The sequence below is a fragment of the Panthera pardus genome, unplaced genomic scaffold, assembly GCF_024362965.1.
Source record: "Panthera pardus isolate Hobbes unplaced genomic scaffold, ASM2436296v1 HiC_scaffold_8, whole genome shotgun sequence".
Lineage (NCBI taxonomy): Eukaryota > Metazoa > Chordata > Mammalia > Carnivora > Felidae > Panthera > Panthera pardus.
Window position 1 is genome coordinate 123,295,417 of NW_026527013.1, and position 20,085 is coordinate 123,315,501.

Sequence of the window (20,085 nt, forward strand, 5' to 3'; positions counted from 1 at the left end):
GATTACCGTGGTTCAGACTTTGGTAGTAGACGTGGCAGATGAAGTTTTATTATTTTATCCTAGAAACATCTGGCTGTGAGGACTTGATTCCTGTCCTCACCAAACTCACAGTAATCGGCTTCAATTGGCAGTTTATACAAAGGCTGGATCTCTCCACTGAGCAGAATGCTTGGGCCTCCTGCCAGTGACACTTGGGAAACCCAAGCACTCATCAGAAGGTAGCTTGGTGAGCAGAAATTACAGGAGGAAGGGTTCATCCAGGCTCTGGTAGACACTGCAGAGTTAAATTACTCTCTATATGTTACTTTTCAGGCAATCCAAGTATTCATGTCTGACATATACAGATATTCTCTTCTTTAGAAACTGGAGACATTGCCCTTGTGACACATTCTTAGCTTCTAATAAGATGCTTTCTTCATTAACTTCACATGGTTACCAAGCACAGTCCAACTTATGTTAGCTGCATTTCTGTGTGTTTGCATCTCATCCATAATCTGGCCAACCCAGAGGGCTGGAGGGCTTGTTCCTGGGAATGTGTCTGTACGTGACTGCTCCCATGCTGTGTGTGGGTTCTCGGGGGAGCATGTTTCCAGGCCGTGTCCTCACATTCTAAGGTTTGGTCTTTTCCAGGGTCTGGAGGCCTCTGCGTTCCTGATGCCTCATGGCACTGACAAATGCACACAGCTGCTGTGGTATCGCTCGTGAGGAACCTCTTTCTTCCCTTCCATCTTTTCCAGCTACTCGCGGAACCGCACTTTTGACACATACATTGGGCAGGGCTACGTGATTGCTGGCATGGATGAAGGTTTGCTTGGTGTTTGCATCGGAGAGAAGCGGAGGATTGTGGTTCCCCCTCACCTCGGCTATGGAGAGGAAGGAAGAGGTGAGTGCTGGCTGCTTCTAGGCTGGTTTCAAGTAATCAGAGCTTCTTGAGAGCCAGAATATGGAAGCTGAAGTCCCATTTAAGACTTAAATGTCGGGGCGCCTGGGTGGCTCAGTCAATTAAGCCTCCGACTCTGGCTCAGGTCACGATTTTACAGTTCATGAGTTCGAGCCTTGCATTAGGCTCCGCAGTGTTAGTGCAGAGCCTGCTTTGGATTCCCTCTCTCTCCATTTCTCTCTCTGCCTCTACCCCACTTGCATTCTCTCTCTCTCTCAAACCAAATAAATAAACTTAAAAAAAAAAAGACTTAAATGTCCAAATAGTTTTGGTTTCTAGACATGCGCTATTCTTTCCTCTTGTCCCCGCTACCAGTTTCCCTCTGAAAATTCTTAGTTATGCCAAAGTTGGAAGAACTTTGCGATGAACTCTTAGATTCATCAATTGTTAACATCTTGCTATGTTTTTTTTTAAAGTGTATTGGGGCGCCTGGGTGGCGCAGTCGGTTAAGCGTCCGACTTCAGCCAGGTCACGATCTCACGGTCCGTGAGTTCGAGCCCCGCGTCAGGCTCTGAGCCCCGCGTCAGGCTCTGAGCCCCGCGTCAGGAGCTGGGCTGATGGCTCGGAGCCTGGAGCCTGTTTCCGATTCTGTGTCTCCCTCTCTCTCTCTGCCCCTCCCCCGTTCATGCTCTGTCTCTCTCTGTCCCAAAAATAAATAAAAAACGTTGGAAAAAAAAAATTTTTAAAGTGTATTTATTTATTTTGAGAGCGAGAAAGAGAAAGAGGGTAAGAGTGTGCATGATGGGGGGAGGGACAGAGAGAGAGAGAGAGGAAGGAGAATTCCAAGCAGGCTCCGTGCTTTGCATGGAGCACAATTTGGGGCTTGATCTCATAATCCTGAGATCCTGACCTAAGCCGAAATCAAGAGTTGGGCACTTAACCGATTGAAACACCAGGTACCCCAACATCGTGCTATGTTTATTTTCTCTCTCTCCTCACATTTGTTTGTTTGTTGTTGTTGTTGAGCCATTTGAAAATATATTGCAAACCTCCCCTTATCGATTTTTGTTTTTTAACGATTTTATTGATGTATAATTTATATGCCTTAAAATTTACCCATTTTTTAATTAAAATTTTTTTTAATGTTTATTTATTTTTGAGAGAGAGAGCATGAGCAGGGGAAGGTTAGAGAGAGAGGGAGACACAGAAACCGAAGGAGGCTCCAGGCTCTGAGCTGTCAGCATAGAGCCTGATGGAGGGCTGGAACCCACAGACCACAAGATCATGACCTGAGCCGAAGTTGGACCCTTAACCAACTGAGCCACCCAGGTGCCCCGAAAATTTACCCATTTTAAGTGTACAATTCAGTGACTTTTAGTAAATGTAGTGAGTTGTGTAACCATCATCCATCTAATCTAATTTTAGAACATTTTTGTCACTCTAATAGCAAACCCCCTTTCGAACATTATACAAATGATACATGTTGAGTTTAGAAAAAAGAAAATACAGATAAAGAAAGAAAACAAAAATCTCCCACAATCTCACCATGCAGGAATAAACACTGTAATGTGGTAGGCAGAACAGCAGCCCCAAAGATGTCCCTGTGCTATCCCCAGAACCTGTGAATATGTTACCTTTCATGATAAAAGGGATTTTGTGGATGTGATTAAGATGGGGATGTGATTAAGATCTTGAGGTGGGGAGGTTATCCTGGATCATACAGGTGGCCTTGATGTACTTAAAAGAGCTTTTGTAAGAGGGAAGCAGGTCAGAGAGAGGGGAAAATACTCAGCTGCAGACTTAGAAGTTGGATGAAGGGGTCACAGGTCAAGGAATAAGGGCAGCCACAGAAAGCCGGAAAAGGCGAGGAAACAGATTCTTCCCCAAAGCCTCCAAAAGGAATGAGTCCCTGCCAATACCTCGAATTTAGACCTTTGACCCTCCAGAGTTATAAGAATAAACCTGCATTGCTTTAAGCCACCAAATTTGTGGAAATTTGTTATAGTAACAATAGGAAACAAATGAAACTAATAGGAAACAACCATGAAGTGAAAATATATATCCACCTAACTAATAAATACTAACAAAAATGGGATTACCTAGGGGCACCTGGCTGGCTCTGTCGGAGGGGTGTGCAACTCTTAATCTCCATGTTATGAGTTCAAGCCCCACGCTGGGTGTAGAGATTAATAAAAAAAATAAATTAACTTAAAAAATGGGATTATCAGAGTGCCTGGGAGGCTTAGGGTGGCTTTCTCAGTCAGTTAAGCGTCTGACTTCGACTCAGTTCATGATCTCATGGTTTGAGAGTTCAAGCCCTGCCTCTGGCTCTGTGCTGACAAGTCGGAGCCTGGAGCCTGCTTCAGATTCTGTCTCCCTCTCTCTTTGCCCCTCCCCCACTCACGCTCTGTCTCAAAAATAAACATTAAAAAAATTTTTTTAAATGGGATTATCTATACATATTTGTAATTTCTCTTCTTCACCTAATTTGTTGTAAACAACTATCTATGCCAACAGGTATTTTTTTATGATTGCATAGTATTTCAAACCATATTTTCCTTCTTAAGTTTTTTCTCATATATATAGGCATACTTCATTTTATTTCTCTTTGGTTTATGGAATTCCACAGATAGTATTATGGTTTTTTTTTTAAACAAATTGAAGTTTGTGGCGACCCTGCATCAACAAGTCTATCAGTGTCATATTCCCAGCACCATTGGCTCACTTCATGTCTCTGTGTCACATTTTAGTAATTCCTGCAATATTTCAAACTTTTTAATTGTTACTATATTTGTCATGGTGATCTGTGATCGGTGATTACGACTCTGAAAGCTCAGATGATGGCTTACATTTTTTAGCAATAAAATACTTTTAATTAAGATATGCATTGTTTTTTATAGACATAATGCAATTGCACACTTGATAGGCTGCAGTATAGTGCAGACAAAGCTTTTATACACACTGGGAAACGAAAACATTCATTTGACTCGTGTTATTGCGATATTTGCTTTATTGCTGTGGGCTGGAACCAGACCCACAGTATCTTAGAGGTATGCCTGTACCATTGTTTGCTAACCTGCTTAGGACTAGTGGATGCAGTATTAATTTTGCTTTTGTATTATTTTTGCTGGTGGGATTCTGCCTGGTTTGGCTGGCTGTATACATTAATTTTGTTCTTCCAACCACTACTGATAATATGTATCTTCAGAATTTTCTTAGTAGGGTTTATTCAGAGGATCTATGAAGTATCAGGTTGGCTGGAAGCTAGAGTGTACCATGGAGAAACTTTCTTTTTTTTCTCCCGGACTTAAGTTCCTGTTTTCAAAGTAAACTCTACCCCCAATGTGGGGCTCAGACTCACCACCCCAAGATCAAAAGTCACATGCTCTACCGACTGAGCCATCCAGGCACCCATTAAATTTCTTTTCTTCTTTTTTAAAGTTTATTTTATTTTTTATTTTTTTTATTAAAAAAAATTTTTTTAACGTTTATTTATTTTGGAGAGAGAGAGAGAGAGCATGAGTTGGGGAGGAGCAGAGAGAAAAAAATGCCCAGGACCAAACCAGGCTCCGGGCTCTGGGCTGTCAGCATGGAGGCCAGTGTAGGACTCGATCCCATCAACCGTGAGATCATGACCTGAACCAAAATCAAGAGTCGGACACTTAACTGACTGAGCCACCCAGGTGCCCCTAAATTTCTGATTTATAAAGTCATACCAGGTCACAGCTTAAGACACGTTCAACAGATCTTGCTTCCTGTCCTGTTTGTCAAGTGTCTTGATGCTCTGTTGTTTTGTATCATGTAAAATTCTGTTCAGATACATACAGAAATAGACAAATACTTTCCGAGTATTCATGTTTTGTTATGCCCTCAGGATTAATCCTTCGTTTCTCTAAAAATAATATATTGATGGAAAACATTTGCTTAAAGTATTTTTTTCCTTTTGGCTTTCTATCAAGTATGAGACAGAGCTCTGCAAAGAATTATATAAGGCTCTGGAAATCATCGGAAGGCTCATAAATTCTGTGGTTATGAGGCTGCTTCATTCCAAATCCTATGTTGCTGTGGGGCAGGGGCACTCAGATATGTACTGTCTACATGCTCTTGCATGGGGGCAGGGGAGAAGGGCAGGGGGTAGGGGGGCAGCACCTCTGTCTTCTTTTTAATAGCATCTCCCTGGCCTCTTGGTGATGTTTGCATAGGGCCTAATGCTAATTCCTCAGGGACTGACCCAAGAAAGATGTCAGGACATAGAGGAAATTTGGGGTTTCCTCATCACATACCACGGGGCCAAGCACATAGTAAACATTCAATAAGTATTTGTGGAAGGAATGAAATACTGGGCCCTCTGTGGGGTTCTCCAGCTCCATTCTTGGCATTTCATTTTGTTGAGGCCATTTTGCCCTGCAGGATTGGTGGAGGGGAGGGAGTAGGCCTTCTGGAAAGGCTCTGGTCCTCTCTGCTTATCTGCTCTGTTCCACAGGGTCAGCCCTGAACTTTTGATGCTTGACTATGTTTGCAGCCCTGGAGGGAAGAATGGATTCTGCCTGAGGGCTTGTGGAAGCATCACTTCCTGATTTCCTTCCTTCCTTCCTTCCTTCCTTCCTTCCTTCCTTCCTTCCTTTCTTTCTCTTTTCTTTCTTTCTTTCTTTCTTTCTTTCTTTCTTTCTTTCTTTCTTTCTTTCTTTCTTTCTTTCTTTCTTTCTTTCATGTTTATTTTTGAGAGACACAGAACACAAGCAGGGGAGGAGCAGAGAAAGAGGGAGACACAGAATCCGAAGCAGGCTCCAGGCTCTGAGCTGTCAGCACAGAGCCCGACGCAGGGCTCAAACTCACAAACCGCGAGATCATGGCCTGAGTGGATGTCGGACTCTCAACCGACTGAGCCACCCAGGCACCCCATCACTTCCTCATTTTCTGTTCCCCAACTTTCAGGTTACTTTCCAAGTACTCTTAGATTGGGAATATAGGATTATAATGAGAATTAAATAATTACATATAAAGCACGTAGAAGAGTGTTTGGTACTTAATAAGCATTGTGTGTGTCTGTGTGTGTGCGTGTGTCTGTGTGTGTGTTACAGAGAGCAACCAAAAATGGACACAGAAAAGTCCATTGCAGGGATGGGGGGGAGGGGCTATTGGTGTTCACATATCTCTGTTTGAATTCTTTCTATAGCTGTGTTATTTTCTTCAACAAGTTATATCTGAGTTGGTTTTCTTACCTGTAAAACACTAATGAAAGTATTATACATCCTTGATTCTAAGTAGTACTATTTACAAAAGTTTTACATTTAATCTTCTTTGAAATGAGGGGTGCCTGGGTGGCTCAGTTGGTTGAGCAGTGGACTCTTGATTTCGGCTCAGGTCACAATCCCATCCCAGCGTCATGGGATCAAGCCCTGCTTCAGGCTCCGAGCTGAGCTGAAAATTCTCTCTTCCCTCCATCTCCCCCTCCTTTCTTTCTCTCTCTCTCTCTAAAAAATATAAATAAATAAATAAACTTCTCTGAAATGATCTGGGGGTGTATTTAACCACAATGCGTATGTTTAAGGTGTCCCTCTGGCCCCCTCGAGCCTCCTGAGAAGCTGCCATTAAATTCATGGAGCATCTGCTAATGCTGGGTTTATAGTAATACCCCACAAAGCGGTTGCAGGGATTTAATGAGATAGTGTATGTGAAGAATACATTGTAGACTGTAAAACATTATTCAGATGTGAGGTAATGTTTTCAAAAGTGGAGATAATGGAAAAGAAAAGTTTACTAATAATTTTGTGTAGAACAGATAGGATGTGTTGTAAAAGTACTTTGTGAACCGTTAGGCCCTATCACAAGGGGTGTGTATGGGCCAAATTTGGCTGGGTGTTTTTTTCCCTCTGAAGTTTCTGTTAGTTTAGCTCCTCCTGCACAGTGATAGAGGACTGGAGTGATTTTTCACTCTACAGCTGGTGTTCTCACTTCACCTCTTACTTCTGGTAGGAGCCAGGCAAGCCTTAGTTTCCTCATTTGTAATGAACTTAGCCATGCATCTTTCAGGCTTAGTGATTCCGTGGGGCAGTAGCTCATCATCTTGAATTATAGTCTGAACTGTGTTCTTAAAGTTTGTTTGTTTGTTTGTTTATTTATTTATTTAGAGAAATCCCAAGCAGGCTCCAAGCTGTCAGCACAGAGCCTGACACAGGGCTCCATCCCCGGAACTGTGAGATCATGTCCTGAGCCGAAATCAAGAGTTGGACGCTTACCGACTGAGCCACCCAGGCGCACCTCCAAACTGTGTTCTTAACTGGTTGCATGACCCTGGGCAAATCTTTGCCTCAGTTTCCCCATGTATAGAATGAGGGTTAGGTTACTTCTGACCGCCCTTCCAATTCATTCTCCCAGTATTCCCTAGATTTTCATATTTAGGTCCCTGTGTTTCTCACTGGAGGTCTGTGAGGACGTGCCTGGTGACGCTGGGGAGGCACATGTGCTGCCACTTGGAGGGCTTGCTCGTTAATTTCCTCTGTCTGTCCTTTAGGGAATATCCCTGGCTCGGCTGTGCTGGTGTTTGACATCCATGTGATTGACTTCCACAACCCTTCAGACTCCATCAGCATCACCTCCCACTACAAGCCCCCCGACTGCTCAGTGCTGAGTAAGAAGGGGGATTACCTCAAGTATCACTACAATGCCTCCCTTCTGGATGGGACTCTGCTGGATTCCACGTAAGGACCACTGGGGACAGTAGAGGAGGGAGCTTGGAGGATAACAGCCATAGGTCCCCATGATTCTCCTTTTCTTTCATCAGATACTGGTTGAGAGATTTTCTCTCCATGCTTCCCCACTGCAGAGAGCTAGCCTACATCACTGCTCAGGTGCATTATTCTATAAGTTCCCTATGAATGGTCTCACCTTGCTCCTGTGAAATTGTCTTTCTGAAAAACGGGTATCATCTTATAACTGCTTTCTTTAAAAATTAACCCGCAGCTACATTATAAACTCCTCAGTCTGGCACATCAGCCTCTTTGTCAGCTCTGTTCTGCTTAAATGGTCTTATCTTGTGTTAGGGCCCATCTTTTGCCTCTAGGGCTGCCATGTGCAGTGGCGCAAGATGTGTACTGCTTAAACCCTTCCTTCTGACCAACTTCTGCCCTGGCAAAAATGTCCTCCCTTTTCACAAAATCTTTCCTTAATTCCTAGGAAGAATCAACTGCTCGCACTTCTGTGTCTCATAATCTTTTAAGATACTATTTTTATTAGCAAAAATTATTTATTTTTCATTATTTATTTTAGTTTCTGTCTCTGCTGCTGGTCTGAATACCTTAGAGATGCCCAGCATGTTTATTCACATTTTTATTCTTTACACCTAGCCCAGAGTCTTAACACGAAGGGAGCATTTTATAAATGTTAACTGAGATGAATCTGAAATTTTATTAATAGGAATCAACAGTATAATCTAATATCATTGCCAATTTTGGTAAAAGGAGCTTTGCTTCTTATGTTTCTGAATCTTTAGGTATAGCTGTAAGTTAATAAAATATTCTCTGGGAAAGAAACATTTTCAGCCTTTCTTTATATCTCCATAGAAATCTATCCATTTTTGTACCGAGTCTGACTTAGACTCCTGAGTTGGGGCTTGGGGAGAAAGAAGGGCTTCATAAATAAGTATGTGTTGCTGCATTTATGCTGCATGAGGAAGGCCTTCTCTGCCTTGCACCTGCCCCTCTGCCTTCTAGCTTCAGGCAACATTGTGTGTGGCTGGAGAGAGCGAGCCAGGCATGGAGACAGAGCCCTAGGGACACGTGCTCTTCAGAGCATTCTCTCTGGGTGCTATGAGATCCCGTATACCAATGCACTTCGTGTATTTCATGCAATCTAAAACGTATTGGTTATTAGAAGCGTCATGTTATGTATCTCTAAGAAAGTAAAAATGCCCCCAAATTAACATGCTGTTAATTATGAAGTGTATCCCAATTACAGAGATGTTAAAATGTGAAAATGTGTGCATTATAGAATCAGTGAAGTGTATACTAGCTTCCAGAGAGCAGATTTACGCGGATCTGCTTTACAACAAACCTCATTGCATTAATATGAAAAGACTTTGGAGGGCAGTGGGAAAGAAGCATGCCTTGTTGTTTGGGGGGATTAAGCCCGCGCTTATGCACGTTTATGCACGCTTATGCACGTGAAAATGGCCCACAAGGTTAGAGTAGTCTAGAAGGTCAATGGCTTGCTGTCATTGTCTTGCTAATGTTCATATTCTTGTCTGGTTCTCTGACTGCCGGGTGGGGGTAGGTGGGAAGGGGAAGTGGGGGTGGAAAACGAACAAAGGAATTCCTTCTCAGTGGGTTCAGGATATGCTTCTCATGTAGGGTGGGGAGAATCAGCCTTCCTGCCTTCTAATGTGTTTGGTGGATTCACAACATTCCTACAGAGCATCCGGTAGCCATGTGAGGCTCCTTCCTTTTATCAGACTCCATTCTATACCATGAGAGTCGTTTGTGGTACGTGTAAATCTACAATGAAGAGCAACATCCGGCATCCCCGATGGTCTGTTCTGGGCGTAAGCTTCAGAGTAATGGGAAAATGGGATGTAGGGTGGGATGTGTGTGGGAGAGGAAGGGAAGACCTGGTCCCACCCCGAGCCTTCCACGGGCGTTGTAAACAAGGAGGCAGGTGCTGCTGCGGGCGCTTTTTCATCAGCACGGAGAGAAACTGGCTGTGGAGAGGATGGAGGGCAACGTGGGCGGAGAGCCAGAGAGGGCAGCCTACAAGTGGGAAGCAGGAAGCTTGCAGTGGATGGGAAGCCAGGAATGCACAGAAAGAATGAGAAGAATGTCAGGAAAACTGGCAGGAAACAAACAAATAACTAAACAAGCGGTTGATCTGAGGAAAAACAATTAGTGGGGCTTTCAGAGATGACACGTGAAAGCAAAATGTTTGCTTGGAGGATTTTCTTCATGTGTGTTTAAACTGGCCTCAGAGAGGAAGAATAAACATTTGTTATTTGATAGCTAAATGAGGTTTTTGAATATTCGGGAGACTTTGAAACAGAGTATTCCCATGGGAGGTCCCAGCGGTCCCCGGAGAAAGGCAGGGTGAAGGTGCCTCTGTGCTGCTGACAAAGGAGGAATTGTGTGTGGGGCAGGACAGAGGATGTCCTGCTCCCTCCCACAGGCCTTGGGCCAAGGCATCTGGTGCCAGAGCTGGCTTTGTTTTGGTTTCGTCCCAGGTAGGACAAAGGCAAACCCTGTTTTGGTTTGTCGGTGCCAGAGAGCCAGCCTGGCCCTGGGAACCAGCTTGAGAAGAGAAAGTAGCCCTGCACCCAGGGGAAGCTGGGAAGCCTGAGAAGGGGATGTGACCCGAGGGGGCTGTCCCCTCCATGTTGTCACCATCCGGAAATGGGCATCAAGGGAGCCCTAAGATACTGGGGAGGTTTTTCTTCCTTGATATCGAAGAAGAAAGCGGTAGCGCCATACGTTCTGGAACTAGATTTATTTTCGGTAGTGAGTGAGGTGATAGAGGCAACTTTATTGTACGTGGGTGTCTCAGGGACCGTGGACATCAGGGATGCTTTAACTGTGGCTCAAGTTAAACTTTCGGTCATTTTTTTAGAGTCAAAAACTATGCAGACACAAGCACTTCGCATACTCAAGGCCATCCATTTTTTGAGCTCTTTATACTTGTTCTCCTCCGTGCCAGCATCATGAGTTATTTACTGTTGAGAATATCCCTGTGAGATAGCTATTATTATCACCAGTTTATAGATGAGGAAATTGAGAGATTTTATTTTTCAGCATCCAATCAAGTGGCAGAAGCAAGATTCAGAGTCAGGTCTTGATAAATCCAAAACACATAAATCCAAAACACAGGGTTATGTATTTTTCAAATTCTCATGAAAACTCCTTACTAGGATATTTATTAAAATATAGAGAAAAGTTGTAAGAGCAGTACGAAGGAAGGACTTCTTTTTTCCCCGAATCGCTGGGGATAGGTTGCCACCATGATGTCCCATCACCCATTTCCTACAAATGTCGACATTCTCCTACATAATTCAACGCATACTTTATAACCAGAAAGTTAACACTGATACGTTATCACGTGTTAATCCCCAGACCCCACCTAAGTTTTGCCACTTGTTCCCAGAAGGTCTTTTATAGCAAAATGATCCCACTTCATATTCTCCAATACTCTGGACTGATTCCTCAGCCTTTCCTTGATTTTCACCTTGACACTTTTGAAGATTACAGGTTCGTTTTTTGCAGAATCGTTCTCAGTTTGCTCTTGTCTGATGTTTCTTCCTGATTAGATAGGGGTTCTGTGTCTGTGGCAGAAGAGATGGTCCTTTTCATGAAAACGCTTTCAAATATCAATGGGTTGATGACCTAACGAGGGACTCTTCTGTTTCATTTTCAGGTGGAATTTAGGCAAAACGTATAATATTGTTTTGGGATCTGGACAAGTTGTGTTGGGAATGGATATGGGTCTCCGAGAGATGTGTGTTGGAGAGAAACGGACAGTGATCATCCCACCCCACCTGGGCTACGGGGAGGCTGGCGTGGGTGAGTAAGCACCAGCATTAAAGGGTTTTGGGGCACGTTCACAATCTGAGTGTTGTGCTTTTGGGGTACCATATTTAGAGCCCCAATATGCTTCTTCCATTTAAAACCCAAAGAATCAGGGGCACCTGGGTGGCTTAGTTGGTTGAGTGTCCGACTTCGGCTCAGGTTGTGACCTCACTGTTTGTCAGTTCAAACCCTGGATTGGGCTCACTGCTACCAGCAGAACCCACTTCAGATCCTCTGTCCCCTCTTTCTGCCCCTCCTCTGGTTGTGCAGGCTCTCTCTCTGTCTCAAAAGTAAATAAACATTAAAAAAAAAATCTGGCACCTGGCTGGCTCAGTTGGTGGAGCATGCAACTCTAGATCTTGGGGTCATGAGTTCAGGCCCCATGTTGGGCGTAGAACTTACTAAAAAAGAAACAAAAAAACCATAAAGTGCCTGCTACTTCCTCCAGTCCAAGAAGAAACACTTCAAAAAATGGGTACCCTAGAAGACCTTGTGATATATATTATAAATAATTATAACATAATAATTTTAAAAAAGATATTATATATACATGCATATATATAGTCACATACTTACATTTGAGCCCATACTATATATACTGTTCTCAAATTTGTGTTTACAGTCATATCTTAGGTCAGGATTTTAAGGCATACTGTTTTATTCTTAAGGTTCTGCTGTAGGATTTATTCAAAAATTCTACCATTGTGGTCTCTACTAGTGCTTTTCAAACTTTTTTCACCGAGACATAGAGTTAAGAAATACTTTTTATCTCCCCATCTGTGTTACACATGAACAGGCAATTTATACATATACTCATACACAATTAGTTCTATATATAAAATTTAAACTCAAGTTTTATGAAACCATACCTATCCTTTCTATGGACAGTGTACCCTGATCTATTTTATTCCTGAATTTAAAAAATTGGTGGTCACCATGCTGTAAATAGATTTCATGACTTACTAATGGTAAGTACTTACAGTTTGGAAAAAAACCACTTGCTGGTTTTGAACTTTTTTGTTTTTAATTTATTTTTTAATTTACATCTAAGTTAGTTAGCATGTAGTGCAGTAATGATTTCAGGAGTAGATTCCAGTGATTCGTCCTCTATATATAACACCCAGTGCTCATCTCAACAAGTGTCTTCTTTAATGCCACTTACACATTTAGCCCATCCCCCCCCCACAAACCCTCCAGCAACCCTCTGTTGGTTCTCTATATTTAAGAGTCTCTTATGTTTTGTCCCTCGCCCTGTTCTTATATTATTTTTGCTTCCCTTCCCTTATGTTCATTTGTTTTGTATCTTAAGTTCCTCATATGAGTGAAGTCATACGATATTCGTCTTTCTCTAACTGACTAATTTCACTTACCAGAATACCCTCTAGTTCCATCAACGTAGTTGCAAATGGCAAGATTTCATTCTTTATGACTGTCGAGTAATACTCCATTGCATATATATACCACATCTTCTTTATCCATTCATCCATCGATGGACACTTGGGCTCTTTCCATACTTTGGCTATTGTCAATAGCGCTGCTATAAACATGGGGTTGCATGTGCCCCTTCGAAACAGCACACCTGTATCCCTTGGATAAATACCTAGTAGTGCAATTGCTGGGTCGTGGGGTAGTTCTATTTTTAGTTTTTTGAGGAACATCCATACTGTTTTCCAGAGTGGCTGCACCAGCTTGCATTCCCACTAACAATGCAAAAGAGATCCTCTTTCTCTGCATCCTTGCCAACACCTGTTGTTGCCTGAGTTGTTCATGTTAGCCATTCCGACAGGTGTGAGGTGGCATCTCATTGTGATTTAATTTGTATTTCTCTGATGATAAATGATGTTGAACATTTGTTTATATTATAGTCTGTTAGCCATCAGGATGTCTTCTTTGGAGAGTGCCTATTCATGTCTTTTGCCCATTTCTTCACTGGACTATTTGAATTTTTTTTTTTTTTAGTTTGTTTATTTATTTATTTAGAGCACGAGCAGGAGAGGGGCAGAGAGAGAAGGAGACAGAGAATCCCAAGCAGCTTGATCCTACTACCCTGAAATCATGACCTGAGCTGAAATCAAGAGTTGGATGCTTAACTGACTGAGCCACTCAGGTGCCCCTGGTGTTGAGCAGGAAATGCTTGCCATCTGTGAGGCAGCTAGAACCTTGGGTGGGGGAGGGAGGTTGAGATGGGCATGCCTGCTGCCTGGTGGTGCTAACCCTGTTTCCTCCCTTATTGGTGAGGCAGATGGAGAAGTACCCGGCAGTGCCGTCTTGGTGTTTGACATTGAGCTGCTGGAGCTCGTGGCGGGTCTGCCTGAGGGGTACATGTTCATATGGAATGGCGAGGTGTCACCCAACCTGTTCGAAGAAATCGACAAGGATGGTGATGGAGAAGTCCTCCTCGAAGAGGTAACTGACCTTCAAAAGAGAGTGGGACTAAATGAGCTGGGGGGAGCCTTATTGGGGCAGGGGATCCATTCCAGATGTGAAGCCTTCTCAGAGTGAGGAGGACGCACTTTTGTACACACTCTCTAAATTGAAGCTCACAGTTCCTCCCTGGAGAAACTGAGGTCCTGAGAGGTACAGGGCTTGATCCTAGGGCTGACAGATCTAGATTTGGTTCTCAGTTCCTGGGTGCTCACTGTATGCCTGCATTATGTTGAATGTTTTTCATATACATTCTCTTGCTTGGCCCTTGTGGCAGCCATGTAATCATCATCCCCGTTTTTCAGAAGCAGCAGCTGTACGCAGACGAGATAAATGATTTGCCCGAGGTCACAGAGCTACCTAGTGGTTTGAGCCATGGTACATATCTCCATCTTGATCATCTAGGTCCTGAGTGGATTCTTCTGTAGCAGACACCCCTTCATGGAGCTGGAGAATAGAGTCGGCTGTCCTGTCACACCCTCCTCAGTTCCAGTATCTGCCTGTTCCACATCTGCTTATTCAAGGACACGGCTCCAGCCTTCTCCCCTTTCTCTCTTACATCAGCCACATTTCCCTGGCTACTGGATTGCTCACATTAGCATAAAAACATGCTATTATTTTCCCTTTTCTTGGTGCATCTTCTCATTTGTTTCTTTGCTCCCTTTACAGCGAAAATGTCAAAACTTTTAAATCCACTCCTGTCAAACATTTGTCCTTCTGTGTCACTGAGCCTGGTCTTGCTAAGGTGACCAGTGCCTTTTATGTGGCTGCAGCCAGTGGTCACTGCTCACTGTCCTCACTCTTGGACACAGCTGACTGCTTTGCAGGACACCTTCATTCCCTCGCTTCCAGACCAGACTTTCTTGGTGTTCCTTCTACCTCACTAGTGGCTCCTTCTCAGGAATCTTCTCCCTCTCTTCATGTTGGAGTGTCCCCAGCCTGAGTCCTGAGCTTGTTCTCTCCTCCATCTCATGTCACTCCCTTGGTGATCTCAACCAGTCCAGTGGCTTTGTCATCCACATGCCATGACTTCCAAACTTGTAGCTCTGGTCTGGTCTTCTCTCTCTACCTCATACTCAGACATCTAATTGCCCACCTGACATCTTCATTTTTTGAATGCTGCTACCTCCCTCTCCTGAACTTGCCTCACCCAAAGCCTTCCTCATCTCCTCTGATGGCAACTCTGTCCTTCCAGTTGCCAGGTGAGAGCACTCAGTAATCTTTGACTCCTCTCTTTCTCACATAGGCTATAGTAAACCCACCAGGAAATCATCCTCGCTCTATCCTGAAAATTTATCTACATCTCACCACCTCCAGTCGGTAGCATCTTGGCCCACTGTCTGCTTGGTCTTGCTTGGACCTCTACGAAGGTCTTTGTGCTTTTCAGCCTTGCCCCTCACGGCAGCCGGAGTGATCCTTCTGAAACTTCAATTGGATTATGGCTTGCTTTGTCTCAGAACCCTGCAGAAGCCCCTCTGTTTCCAGAGTCCTTACAGTGGCCTGCAAAGACCCCAAGAAGGTTCTCCACGACCTGCTTGCTGTAACTTCCTCTTCAGCTGCTCCTCTCTACCAGGCATTGCACACGCTGGGCCTTTGCACCAGCTGTCCCTCCACCCAGAAGACACTTCCCTGGATAACTGTTTGGCTCATTCCCTCCCTTCCTTCAAGCCTTTGCACGGGTCTCCCTTTTTCATTGGGGTTTTACCCTGACCACTGGATTGAGACCTCAACCCACTCCCCGACCTGTACTCTTGATCCTCCTTACTTGACTCCACTCCTTTGTTTTCTGGAGCATTGCACTTTTGAACTTAATATGTGACTTACTTAATTTTTTATGTTCTTTTCTAATTGTGTGTCTTTCCCGCTAGGATATATGCTAGAATTACAAGGGCACGGTTATGTTTTCATTGTATGAAGGAAAGAAGGGAGGGAGGGAGGCAGCAGTGTTCTCAGAGGCAAAGATGGTTAGAGCATCAGCCTGTGGTGGAGAGCTAAGTGTTGATTTAGGGAGAAGGGATAGCTCCAGTCACTGCTGCATGGAGCCTAGGAACTTCTGGAGTCATTAGTCATTGTGGTTATACACCTGCATCTGAAGGGAGAAACACCAGGCAGGTTGTGTAGCTCACAAAATTTTGTCTGTTTTGCAAGCTTAGACTCAAATTCCAGCCCCATTGCCCTCGGGACGCTCTGTTCAGACCCTGGCTCGGCTGCTGTATCTCATGGTCTGTCCTGTCCCCTCTCTTTCCAGTTCTCAGAATACATTCATACCCAGGTGGCATCTGGCAAAGGGAAACTCGCTCCTGGTTTTGATGCTGAGATGATTGTGAAGAATATGTTCACCAACCAGGACCGGAATGGAGACGGGAAGGTCACGGCAGAGGAATTCAAACTCAAAGACCAGGAGGCTAAACATGATGAACTCTAAACCTGCCTTGGGCCAACTGCGTGATACCAAGCCCCCGGTCATGGCTGAAAGTGAAGCGAAGGCCCGCGGGTCTCTCAGAAGGTGAATCGTCCACAAGTAGTAGATGGTCACATAGTACGTGGGGCATATGTCAGGGATGGGTCGATACACATGGTGAGAATTTTAGGCCAAATGCCAGTGATATGAAAATCAGTGTGAGGTGCCTTAGCAGGGGCTGTGTAGAATATTGAAGAGCTGCACTGTCAACCATTGTTTTGTGAGCCTTCTGTGTAGTTTTGTTATTAAAGGAAAATAGTGTCATACAGAGGTCATAACCATTTTAGAGGGAACAGAAGAAAAAGCGTCCAGGAGATCTACATAAAGAGCATTAAAAAAATTTTTAACTTGCTGGTGTTTTAAAAGTGTTCTCCAGATGAGCAGAAAAGACAAACAGCATGCCCCAGCAGTATTTCCCCAAAAGCCCCAGGATGGGGCCCTTTTGTCAGTGGCCCGTACAGGCTCTGATAATGCCCAGCTTCCACTTTCCTGCTACACACACACACACACACACACACACGCATGCACATGCACACACACATACTTGCACATGTGTGCTTTGATAGTTAATCATGCTCTACCTGTTGTGGTCTTCCAATTGGCTGGGTGACTTGGAAGTTAAGAAGAAAATCAGTGGACCAAACAAGAGGCATCTTGGACTATGAGTAGAGAATTTGATTCTATGTTTGCCACATAAGATTATCTGCTTCACCCTTTCTTATTCCCATTGCTCTATCCTCCCTGAATCTTTTGATCAGATAGATTTGTATAGGGCTTGTGGCTAATCCATGCTCCAGCGTGTGTGACCAAGATAGGAAGTATCATCTCAACAGATGAGCATACACAAGGTGACATATTTCTGCTCATTTGTGTCCTGGAGAGGGAGGTGCCCTAAAGCCCATGGGCCTCTCTCTGTGTAGAAAAACAAGGACACTGTTAACCTGCCCCCATGTTATGCAGTAACCAACAACCTTGCTGCCTTATGTCCTCTGTTCCCAAGTGGTGGTGGCGTCCACCCTGAAGTAATCAGTAATTTTCCTTTTGAAACTGCTTTATTTTTACTAATTTAAACTGTTTTGTACTGATGTAGCCCTGAGATAGTTCATGAAAATGCTGTGCACTCCTTCAATGGAATAAATGTTGGAAAACTGAACTTTTCATATATAAAAAAATTGAATGATAATATCAAGTGTTGTGGAGTTTTATTTGAAGGCTGAGAGGATCCCATGAGAATACGTCTTGATTATCCATTGAGAATCACCTCAAGGAGGGCTGCATCTCATTGAAGGTGGAGGAGTGTGACGGATAGTGTATGGGGGTGTGTCAGTCAGGGTCCTGGCAGGAAACACACCCACATACGGGCCTTCCAAAGAGAAGCTATGTAAAGGACTTTACAGATGTGTGGACAGGGCCTAGAGACCTAGTTAGGATGTCAAGGTACCATGATAGATGTTGGCCAGCAGCAGTAGGGGGCTCTTCTACCCCCCTGGGGCTGAAAGGTTAAAGGGGAGACACAGCCACGCCCAGAAGTGTGGCTGGCGCTGCAGCAGAGGAGGGCAGAGACACCCCATTCTCTGTCCTGTAACTCGTTCCCATTCGCTGAACCCAATCTGAAGCTAAAGGAAGAGGAGCTTAGTGGCTGGTATTCTCAGAGTCAGCTTTTTGGGGTGCAGAGTAAGGTGAAGGACTAGGCATTGGAGTGGGAGCAAATGGAGGATAACTGGCACATGTATAGAGAAAAATACATTTTTTAAAAAAAGCAAATGTTACAGTTTACTCTTTGCAGAAGCAATCTCAGGGACTCTGTATGCTTTTGGAAGGCAAAGGAGATGCCTGCCCATGGCCTTCCTGGCTGTTGCTGTCATGGTAACTAACATTCCTTAACCATCTTCTACCTGGCACATAGTCACTCAAGATTTTTTAACAGAATTCCTTAAGTGCACGAGATAGGTTAATAATTTTGCTAAATGGAATTGCCCTTTGGAATGCACTTGATCTGTAACACCTCATTATCCTTACACATCTTCATGAAGATAAAAACCTTGTGCTTATTCTGTCCCAGGTTTTTAGTTGGTCCTGTCTGAATTTCTTCACTGGTTGTTTTCTTTGGTGGTGGACAGGTTTGCTGAATAAAAGATACGTTTCTCTGGGGAAATTAAGCACTGTGGGCCTTAGAGCTTCAAGAATAGAGGGAACATTTAATTTTTTTTTTTAAGTTTTTAAAATTTATTTTGAGAGAGAGAGAGAGAGAGAGAGAGAGAGATAGCACTAGTGCGGGAGGGCAGAGAGAGAGGGAGAGAATCCCAACCAGGCTCTATGCTGTCAGCACAGAGCCTGACTTGGGGGTTGATCTCACGAACCGAAAGATCATGACCAGAGCCAAAATCAAGACCCTTAATCAACTGAGCCACCCAGACACCCCTCAACCAATTTTTTTTAAAAGTAATCTCTACACCCAACATGGAGCTTGAACTCACGACCTTGAGATCAAGAGTCTTGTGCTCCACTGACTGAGCCACCCGGGAGCCGGGTAGCTTGTTTTTGTTTTTAAACTGCCTGCCTGACTGCTGAACTGGAACCTTGGTCTTTTTTGGCCTTCAGACTCAGACGGAAATATTGGCTCTTCTTGGTTCTCCAGCCTGCCACCTGTTGTGTTTTTTTTCTTTCCTGAGGTGTAATGAACAAGTAAAATTTTAAGATACTTAATGCATATGTGATGATTTGATATATGTACATGTTTACATTGTGAAAGGATTTCTCCATCTATCACTTCACGTGTGTGTGTGTGTGAGAGAGAGAGAGACAGAGAGAGAGAGAGAGAGAGAGAGAGAGAGAAAACATTTAAGTTCTACTCTTAGCATTTTAAAACTATACAATACAGGGTTACCAACTATGGTTGCCATGTTATGTATTAAATCCTTAGACCTTATTTATCTTATAGCTGGAAGTTTGTACTGTTTAACCAAACTCTGTTTCTCTCATCCCCCTGCCCCTGGTAACCATTTTTTTTACTCTATTTCTATAACTTCAACTTATTTTTTTTAATACCACATATAAATGATACTGTGTAGTACTTATCTTTCTAAACCTTTGGCTTGTTGTTGAGCACTACTGGGGCACTTTGATTCTTCCTGCTGCTAAGGAAGGCATTCAATTATCTGTGACCATGACAGAGACTTTAATCTCTGGCTCAACCAGCTGCTCAGATGGCCTCACCTCATGATGCTGCTGCAACCCTGTTTCTATCTGCGTTATGATTAAGGATTATAGCTCTGTTGGAAAGACTGTGAGTACTCATTAGGGAGCCAAATACAGGGTAGGGATGCCACAAAGCATTTTTCTCAATCACATCTTATACTCATTTTCTGTGTTGCTGCTTGAGGCAGTTTGGATCGGCTGTAGATTGGGATCACCTAACTTATGACTCATGCAGATTTTGGACTTTGGGCCCTAAAGATGAAGTAGGTCATTGATGCCCAGTGGGAGATTAGAGTATCTCAGAGAATATGACATCTGAGTATGCATGTGACCTGTGTGCTTGAAACACCACTTAAGCTATCTTGCGAGCGTAAGCAATCTGCATTATTTTGTTGAAACCTGGTGAGTTTTGATCTCTCATTACTTAGGAATTTATAATACCTTTCAAAATTATTACTTAAAAGACAGAAAAAAACATTTCATTTTGGCAACAGAGTGGGCCTGAGTGCAATTACACGTAAGTGCTTATATATAGCACTTCAATGTCTTAGGTTTCTAGGAACAAGGTTGCTTTCTTT

General features: G+C 43.6%; 1 protein-coding gene across 1 annotated transcript in view; it reads left to right on the top strand.

The window, feature by feature from the left end:
• FKBP9 (FKBP prolyl isomerase 9) overlaps positions 1–17,492 on the top strand; it is a 42,314-nt gene extending 24,822 nt beyond the window's left edge. Inside the window, exons 6-10 of the mRNA XM_019443764.2 lie at positions 738–883; positions 7,395–7,581; positions 11,273–11,418; positions 13,667–13,830; positions 16,097–17,492. Of these exons, the coding sequence (XP_019299309.1) occupies positions 738–883; positions 7,395–7,581; positions 11,273–11,418; positions 13,667–13,830; positions 16,097–16,273 (820 nt within the window). The 3' untranslated portion in view covers positions 16,274–17,492. The remainder of the gene's footprint in view (positions 1–737; positions 884–7,394; positions 7,582–11,272; positions 11,419–13,666; positions 13,831–16,096) is intronic.
• Positions 17,493–20,085: the final 2,593 nt, after the last annotated feature.